Here is a 10,199-nt window from a genome sequence, read left to right on the forward strand (position 1 = left end):
TAATTACTCCTATTGCATAGTTGCCCTCCAGCCCAGTGTACATGACCGACATGCTCAAAAAGATGAGCTGGAAGGAAATAGGGTGAAGAATATAAAAGCAGAAAAGATGGAAAATTACTCCAATCCTAACAGCCTCTCGATGTAATAATTTTTACTGTCTTAAGCCACAGTCCAAAACCATTAGTGCTATTGAAAGTTAAAAAGAAAATGAAGCATTTATTAGGAAGTATTTTAGTAGAGCTGTGGGATTCTCTGTGCCGGGCAAGTTAATGTGAAAGGCCATGATGGATAAATGTGATCCTTTGTAGAGGCAGTATTGATCCAGCCAAAGCTCTTTACATTAATCAGGTACAGTATGAGCTCTGTGCTGTTAATTCTGTTTCTCTATAGGATGGTTGCACTTCAGCGCAACAACAAGCTTCTTCTCATGATGCTCTAACTAAACAAGCAAGTAAATTTATCCAGGTAAAGGCTGAGGGCTCCTGGTACTATGGTAAAGTTTTCTTTGAAATTTAGAAGACCTGGTGCAGTTTTTTCAAAGATAATTTGCAGCAACTGAAGTCAATCTGATGATCTCATATAGTGTAAAATCCTTATTTGGATCTGCTCTGGTCTCCATTCATTGAAATGTACAAATGTTGTTATTTTTATAAACAAATAATGTTAAAGTATTGATGGTATCAACACCCTATGAAACTCAATAACATCATGCATTCTTCAAGTGTAACATTTTTAGCAAACAGAAAACAGTATGGTAGTACGCAAACCAAGATCCTAAAAAGAATTAAGAAAAGAATACGTTTTGTATATTAGTGTAAATTGAAATCATTGTTACTCCTAAGTTTTTTTTTTTTCTTGGAATAACAGTTCAGCAATTAGAGCCTTAAAAAAAGTGAGTCAGTGTTTCATAAGAAACCAAAGGATCCAGTTCAGACATCTGCAGGGTGGGAACTGTCAGGGCTGCCAGTCAGGCACAAGCGTTACCTAACTTCAGCTGTTTGCTGATGCAAAGAAGCTGAGGACTTGAGCCTTTACACTAATTTAAAACCATAGTTTCACTTTTTAGTTGGTTTCAAAAAGCTGTTACAGATTTTTACACTTCACTTTTTCACCACATAGATACATGACCTGGATATGTTTAACACATGGAGTTTTCTATTAAAATAAGCAATCTAACAAAAAGTGACACAGTGTGCAGATTTCTAATAAAGCATTCACATAAACCACATCAAATGTTTGAGTTCTGAGTTGGTTAAGATGGTTGAAATGTAGTCTGGAATAGACTTCAATCTGACTACTTGTTAGCTTGAGTCTACCAAGAGATTTTCTCACTGATTCTCCAAACTGAGATTGTTCAAACTGTTGTCTACTGCAGGTAAAATACTGACGGCTCATAACCTTTCCACATAAACCTATTCCAAACTAGAAGCACTCGAAGAGCACAAACCTCTGCCAAGGCCATAGCATCATTAAAAACAGTCAAAATGTAATCAATTGTTTATTGTGACAACCTCAACATTTCCTGAAAATTTCATCAAAATCTGCTAGTTTTTAAGTAATCTTGCGAACAGTCAAACAAACCAACCAACACTACCAAAAATGATAAAAATCCAAACTATCCCTCTGAGGGTGAGCAGCTGCAGCCACAGAGAATGTTAACATGAAGATGTGACACACAAATGGTGACACAGACATTAAATGAGGCAAATATGTAAAGGTGGCATTTTAAAAAAGTATGAAGAGAGATTATACGTTTTATTTAATCAATGCCAAAAGAGAACAATAGCTTGACAGATGGTGATACTGATGTTATTCTTGTTAACACTGCCATTGTTTCAGAGTGAGAGGTTCAATAAAACTGCTCATTTCAGAACAGTAACGGACCAGTGTCTGGCAGCTTATTGCCGAATTTATTCTCACATGCTTTGCAATGTGAAAGAAGCAGATGCTGTGCTCCTTTGCTTGGTCTTCTGCTCAGAAACTTATTTTCCTGTGAAACAATTGTCCAGAATCTTCTTTATTTTCTCTTTCTCTCGATTAAAAAATAGACCAAGCAGTGCTGAAACAGTGAAGAAAATTGTCACTTTGCAGGTATAAAGTCTGCTTCAAAACCTTATCAAGAGATTTTTAGCCAGAACTTTTAGTTTATTGCACTGCTGCATGGTTTAGTTTCGGAGCTTTTAAGTTGTATAGGAAAAACAATATAAATATAATTTATGCTACAGATTATTTTCTACTTCAGCCACAGTGGCTAACTTCAAGTACTCTGCTGTTATTAGTTTTCCTCCAGGCTATATAAACAAACTCTGGTTCTCTCTTCCCCAGTATCCAATATGCAGTTATGTGTACAGTTGGAAAAAAAGCACAGCCTTAGTTATGAGCTAAACTTGCCACTGTCTCTTTACAAGCAGCTAAGCCAGTTGGTGTTATGTCATTTGTAGCTCACCGCATCCCTAACAACTGCCTCAACAGCATTGTTTTTCCCCTTGTTTTTTTTCTCTTAGAGGCGTTTCAAGTGTGGTCAAATGAACCACAGTTGGCCGTGTCTGCTTTGTCTCGTTCATCATTACACAGGGACAACCTGTCCTGGTCCTTCTGGATTTAACAGACTGCTGAGCACAAGGTGTTAACGAAACATGCACACACACACACTCACTGACACAGACACACACGTTTCCAGAGGATAGGATCTCAGAGAAGCAACACAGCCTATTTCACTGCAAATTAGGTTAATCATGCTCCAGAGAGGCCCAGCTAATAACCCTCATAGAGGCTATTAAGATGGCACCTAAATCATAGGACTATCTGAATATCTGATGCCCCCTGACACAGTGATGCCATGTTTAGGTAGGTCCAGAGTACCTCTGGTCATGTTAACTCTATCTGCTCTAAACTGTTGATATTACATAATTGCTTCTCACTGAAACAACACATTGGTGCAGAATATTGTATATTGAAAGCCCATGTTCATTAGGCTGGTAATAATGTTTAGTATCAGACTATTAGTCTGATAAAAACAGCATGATGTAAGGCAGCAGTAACACATTGTCATCATGAATATTGACATATGTAGGAGGACACGTCTAAGCTTTTGTACCTCAAATAATATCCTTTTTTTTTCTTTTTTTTATGTGTTCTGAATATCATTCCCCACCAGTTATTCATACCACAACCCAATTATATTTATTTTTCAAAAAGCAAAACACCTCGAGAATCAGTCACGTCTGGAAAACTTCTATAGACAAGTCCATGTAAAATTCAACTGGTGTTTCTGCCAGTAATGTTATGCAGCGGCTGTTTTCTGAAGCCTGATAGCATCTCCTGTGCCTCAGTGGGGCGAGAGCTCACCGTGGGGAACCGAAAAACTGTGTGATGGCCATGAAAGACTGAGCGCCGAGCTGCCTAGCCTGGCAAAGATGAATTATGACTGGTTCACCCTCAAATTATATACTCTGTGCAATTACAGGTGCTTGCATCTTGAATGACAAATAAATAAATCTTCAAAAAGAAATATATATATGAGACATAGCAGCACATGGTACTTCATTTCCACTGACAGGATGTAGCCATGATCACCCCTGTACAGCTATGAACATTTTTTCTTCTTTTGCTGTCTTGAGGAATAGCTTTAAGACCAGACACACAGACACTACAATACTAACAACCACCTTTCACAATTCTAAACAAGGAACTAAATCACTAATTTAAACAGCTATGTTGTCTCAACTAAAACTCAAAGAATAAACTGACATTTATTAGTCAACAGCAAACAATTTAGATAATCAATTTAAGTAATTTGTTGTGAAAATTAATCATAAATTTAACAAAAAAGTCATATTTCTTAAATTCTCTAAAAGGAAGCAGCAGCATGTCACTAAACAATGAAAAGGAGTTGGACAAATAAACATAACAAAATTTACTTCAACTATTACTGTACACATTCTCATTTTTTTATAAGTGTTTGTTGCAGATCTAAAAATCTAACTTATGTAGAAGAAAAGCATAAGTCTTCGTTTGAGCTTGTTTTAATGGATAAAATGATTACTTTTTTCACATTTTAGAGCCAGGCTTAATAAGGGTATTCAGACAGAAAACACAACACGGATACTGGTAAGCAGCAAAAGCTGTGGCTTTGAATTTCATCATTATCTCTCCATCAGTTCTTTTCTTTCTGCTGTGCTGAAGTCAGTGTTGTTGCATTTACGCCCACGTCTCTGCTTTCTGTGGGCGGTTTGTTCTTTGTCTGTTCCAACAGGTACAGTAGCTTAAACTGCACATGCTCACAGTTCATCTCTCTCTTTTTATAATCCTTTAAAAAAAACACAGCGGACAGTTAGAAATTACCCTGGAAGATCCACTAATTGATCAGTAAAATGCACTCCTGTACATGCTTTCGGACTGTCATTAGTGAACTACAATTAACAACAAGCTGCTACATTCCATGGCACTGGTTCCTTCTCTGACATTTCTTTTGACAGTTCCACATCATGGGAAGGAAATGACAAGGAAATTTCTAATTAGGGAAATCTACATGTGGAGATGTGAGACCTAAAAGTCTTTCGATTAATCACCCTATGTATCTGCCCTGTCTACGGCTTGTACTGCTGTTACCCTGTGAGGTCAGCCGAAGATGTGCAGAGTGTGTCATGCATAATAAATGTACAGCTGCAAATAGGAATTAGACCCACCGACGGAAGGAGATCCAGCAAGTGGCAAAAGAATCTGAATACTGGCAAGTTTGGTCTCATTTCACAGCATGTCACTATAATTAAACCTATTTTGTTGCAAATCAAGGTCCTTGTGTTCAGAGACCTCCTGACCAAGTTGCAGTAACTTGCTCTCTATATTCCCACTGTTCGTAAAAATGTTTCTATTTAAAACAATAATGGGGTGTAAAAAAAAAGAATGGCAATTCAGTTAGAAAAAGATTAGGGTCCCCTTAGCTTACATGTCAAGATCTTCTCTATCTTTAATAAACCAAACTTAGTAGGTTAGAAGGACTCTCCGCTTTCATTTGTTATGAAAATAACCAAAAAAAACAGACTTGCAAAGCTCCAATTCTAAATATTTAAATGAAGTAAAGTTAAAACTTCCCAAACCCTCAGTCATGATTGTAAAGCTCGATTTTCTACCAGCTTCTACTTCCCTTTATCTTTGCCTTCCAGTTTTACCTTCTGAAAGCCTTATAATGGCTTCTCGCATGTGTTTGCTCTCACAGGTGAGGAGGAGCTGACAGACCTAACCTTGAGGCTGTGCGCGCGCGTGAGGGTGCACGCGTGTGGTTTGGAGCACGCGCGTGTCTGTGGCTGTATGTGTGTTGCTTGCGCTGAACTTTTGGCGACCCCCAACGTTCAAACCGTGAAATGCACCCTCACATTTCTCCAAAAAAATATCACAGAACAGCCTTTCGATGCAAAGCTTTCCTTTTAACATTAATTATTATCAACACAAGAACGTAAAGCAGACGATTTTTGTGCAATACTTTGACTGATATTATCCAAGATGTGCGTATTTTCCTTTTCAGACCTACTGATAAATAATTGAAAATCAATTCCAACAGTCTTATAACTTGTAGTGGCGTAGGATTAAAAACTGTGATAATATGTTGTCCAAAAAAGGGAACAAATGTGATGCAACAACAAAACGAAAGAAGATATTTGGATTTTTTCAGTTCATCCAAGCATTTTCTGGCAAAAATAACCATCGAGACGTTTTTGAAGACTTACCTGCGCGCAACACTCCGTTTTATCCACATTTTTCTCGACTGCCGAATCCGACTCAGTCCTCCAGATCCCCTCCCATTTGGATGGGTTTTCACCAAAGTCGGCGAATTCTGGTTCAGAGAAAAAACACTTAAGTTACGGATCTTGCTCCAGCTGTCAACGCGAGCATCATTTAAGCCATATCCGTCCCCGTTGCGCACATCAAATTCATCCAAGAACGCAACCAAATCCCACCACAAAAAAAAACTAAAAAAAAAGAAAAGAAAAAAAAACACCAGAACAAGTCTGCTGTCTCAGAAGTTTTTCATCTGTTGTTCTAGTGTCGATGCTTTTCCTTGTTAAAACAGAAAGGCAGGTAAGCCTGGAGACCCGGAGACGTGCCCTCAAACTTTGCCTTCGCGCAAATTATTCATTCCCACCTCCCAAAAGGAAAGGCAAAGACACAAGAAGCGGGTATGGAAAACAGGGCAAGTAGTTGGCATCTTCATCGCTGAACTGACAGCACCATCTACACTGTTGGGAGGAGAATAAACGTCCAAAAAAAAAGGAAAAAGAAGAAGAAAAATGAGAGCAGAGGATGAGGATGTTCGGCTCTCTAAAGCGCGGAGGATCCAAGTCACCAATAGCAGGGGGTCCTCATTATCTACTCACATCTCTGGAGGTGTTAAGGGTTGTGGAGAGGTTTGAGAAAGTAAACGGGAGAGAGAGAGAGAGAGAGAGAGAGAGAGAGAGAGATGGAGAGAGGGGGAGATGAGAGCCTGTCATTAGAGAGGAGAGGAGGATGCTCCGTCTCCTCCTGCTGCTGCTCTTCTCTCAGACTGACGAACGACCTGCCTGCTGAGCCCCACGTTGGCGTGACGTCATTTTAAAGCCAAATATGTCATGTGTGGAAGAGTCTCACGTCATGTGGGCGCACACTCAGGACTGTCAGGCTGGGCATATAGAGGGACAACACTGTCCAGCACAGAACTATGAGTGACCATACAGTGGGGGGTCATCGGCTGCAGAAGCAAACAGATATTTTAGTAACAGTAACGTGTGCGATCCAACACAATAAAAGTCTGCAAAAAAGAAATCGCACATCTGCTCAACATCTCAGCAGACCGAACCTCAAAGGAACAGAATCATTGATCTGCTTGAAGCTGGCCTGAGCAGAATAAAACCTTTGCTAATAAGTCATCCTGTGATGATGCACATGTAGTGACAGCACCTGTGATACTTTAGGGACTGAAGCAGATCAACCAGGCCAGGTCACCGCTGCTCCACTGACACAATCAATCCACCTTGTTGACTTGGAAAACAGACCTGAGCTGGAATCACAGATTGCTGCTCCATCTGTGGGAGGTACAGCAGACGTGTACCTCCCCACCACCTCATGACTTAAATGGTGATTGGCACTAAAGTTTTGTCATATTACCTGCATAATATTCTGTGAAAACAATATTTATAATATAATCTTACAAAAGGTGTTTCAGAATTAGGTATGCAGTGTATTCTATTCAGATCATATAAAATAAAGCGTTGTGTCCTTGACCATGACCAGCACGCCGTGTGTTGGTGGAAAAGCACGGCCAAGGCTAGCCTGACACGGCAGAAGATTATATTTGTTTTCCCCACACAGAAACACAGAACCATCTGGAAAGTAATAAAAAAGGTCAACCAATCAGATCTACAAAGCAGAGCCAAAGGTTAGCCCTAGACTGTGTAAGCTGCAGTAATAGCCCTATAATAATCACCTTGCATGTCCAATTTGATTGAGCCAATTTGTGGAAAGGATTGCTTTTGCTGACTGTTTTAACACCGTAAGTCCTAGGTGTAGACTTTTGTGTCAAAAGCATAGATTCTCTCATGATGCTTAACTTTCAAAAACTGCAGAAATGTAGCTAACTTAAACTGGAAACTCTAACCCATACAGACGTAACACAAGTTTATACAAGAAAATCATTTAATAACAAAATACTTCGTACGATATCTTTCTGTTTCATCCCATGTTTGCACAAAAAAAACTTTGCACAAACCCCTGTGGACACTTTGTTGTATATAGTGAATGTTTATTTTAATATTTGAAAGTTCTTTTTACTCTACTGTTTGCATTGTTTCATTGGATTTCATTTTTCTCTGCTGCTTGTATATTTTCCACCTCTCATTGGACTGTTGTCTCCAGTTTTCTTGTTTACATTATCTGGGTATTTTTTTATAAAATAAATTTCTCATTTGTTGCTAACTTGCAAATCGCCTAGCACAATTTTTACAGTTTTTACATTTTTTTATTTTATTGTCTAGTAATATGTTTATTTTTTTACTCCTTCTACCAATTTGCCACTTTTATTCTGTGATACAAGTTACAGGAAAACGTATAGAATAAGAATTTCATTGTACTGTTGGTACTCTGGTACACATCACAATGAACTAACTTGAATATAAACCTGTAGAACATTGTAAGGATTTACACTAAAACATATATGAGCTCCTAAAGACTCTACAAATCATATGCATATAAATTCATCAAAATATGCACAGATAAACTATGGTAAAATAAAGCATTTCCTATGTTGGTTTGCTCCAGAATGTTGCTACTAAAAAACATGCAATATTTATTTGGTGAGTTTATTTTTAAAACAGTACATGGAATACAGTGGCTTATAAGATGATTGTTGTCTGTGACTGACTTTGACAGCTTGTTTTTACACTAAACATTACGCCTACCAGTTTAATTTAATATTGCACCATTTAGCTTAGTTTATTTTGTTTGTTTTATATAAAAAAATAATTAGAATATTTCCAAAAGTAGTTACACATTGTGGACTCAAACTGATGCTCAGAACATGCCAACATAAAATCATTTACTGAACTTTTATTTGTCCATAAAACCAAAAGACATTTAGTAACGCATTGGCTGTTTTAAGACATAAAACAAAATGTCGTGATATGTTTTGTCATTTTGCGTGACATGTGAAAACTCGTTTTAGAGAAAAAAATAAAAAAGTGTGCACTTTAAAGAATAGTACAATAGATGGATGATGTAAGAATTCAGAACATCAGTATCAGTCACAGCACTCTGATTTCAGGGCTCAGATAAAAATGTGGTAAAATGTGTTTTCTGCTATTTTTTTGCCAGCTTGATGCTGAATCTGAAGTGAAAGCTGTGTTCCATCATGGGGCTTATTTCTCCCATCTTCCCCATTTGACATGAATGCAGCATTAAACTGTCACCCGGGAGGCTTTTTACACACCTGTACTACAAGAAGTCAGCGGTAGGCAAAATCCCTTTTCATTAGAATCAATGCGCTGATGTGACCGCGCAGCAAGATGGGTGAAGATATTATCCATGACAAGATCAGGTCTTGCGTGAGAAAAAGAGAGAAAAAAGGCAGCCTTCGTTGTTCACCTCAGGGTCAAGGTGTCAAACCAATGAACACATCGCACCTGTTTTACCCTTTGTAACCACTCCAGCCTTTCCTGGAAAATAAAAAAATAGATATTATGCTGTTTGTTATTCTTGTGCTCAAATTCTCAAAGTGCAAAAATGGGCTGCATTTTTGTTTCAGTGCAGTTTTGCAGCTCTGTTAGACGTCTAGTGATGAAAGGAGTCCCTGTTCTCCCAGAGAGATGAGCTGCAGCTGCTTATAAAATCAACTGCTCCAACACATGATGAGGCAACTTTTTCTTCCCACGCTAATTGTTGCTATAAAACACACTTCTGTTAAACACCCTCATTACTTCATTACCGTGCATACATACATCCTGATCCAAGTGGACGTCTCTGTCTGAGGAAACCATCAGCGGCTCTCCAGCAGATGGAAGCTGTCATCGCTCTGATTCGCTCTTTCACTTCCTCCGTCTCTTTCCTCCTCATTCACACTCCATCTCCCACACTCACTGTTTTGCATGTCGTCTTCTCCTGTTTCGTGTTTGTGTATGTCCTCATCCTCACACATTTGCCTTTGCTCATGAAACGAGCTGGCGTATGTGTGAACAGGCTTATTTTGCCTCTGACAGAGAGTCACAGGTTGTCATGTATGTTCAGGACTGCAGGTGGTTCCATCTCGCATGGATCTAATCGCATAATAAACATCTGTTGTGTAAGCCATTAGCACCCCGCCATGAGGGTGCGCATTATAAGGAAGAGGGATCAGAGTATTGCTGTGTATCTGCTAAACTGGACTGAGTCATTCTGAGCAGCAGTTGTGGGAACGGTTTTGTGTGCAGGGTGAGTCGTGTCCTTGTTTATGGTGTTACAGACAAAGAACATGGTGACTTCACATGGCTCTCACTTGGAAAGAGTTCAAAGGTCATTGAGAAAATATCTGCCCCGTTACTTTTAATAAAATATATGTAATTTTATAACTCAAAACTGAGGACTTTATACAAATGGATGTCAGCAAAGTGAATATTTATAAAGGCTCAAAAAGCTGCTGTACTAAGAGAAGTGAACTTACAAACCCACCTCAAAAACATTAAGAGACTGGAAAGTTT

The 10,199-nt window shown here is 38.7% G+C and overlaps 1 protein-coding gene across 1 annotated transcript in view; it reads right to left on the reverse strand.

Moving 5' to 3' along the window:
* The window catches only part of ajap1 (adherens junctions associated protein 1), a 46,579-nt gene extending 40,162 nt beyond the window's left edge, over nucleotides 1-6,417 (reverse strand). Inside the window, exon 1 of the mRNA XM_017411360.2 lies at nucleotides 5,727-6,417. Coding sequence (XP_017266849.1) covers nucleotides 5,727-5,755 — 29 coding nt within the window. The 5' untranslated portion in view covers nucleotides 5,756-6,417. The remainder of the gene's footprint in view (nucleotides 1-5,726) is intronic.
* Between the last annotated feature and the right edge of the window lie 3,782 nt (nucleotides 6,418-10,199).

Source organism: Kryptolebias marmoratus, linkage group LG8 (assembly GCF_001649575.2).
Source record: "Kryptolebias marmoratus isolate JLee-2015 linkage group LG8, ASM164957v2, whole genome shotgun sequence".
In the NCBI taxonomy this organism is placed as follows: Eukaryota; Metazoa; Chordata; class Actinopteri; order Cyprinodontiformes; family Rivulidae; genus Kryptolebias; species Kryptolebias marmoratus.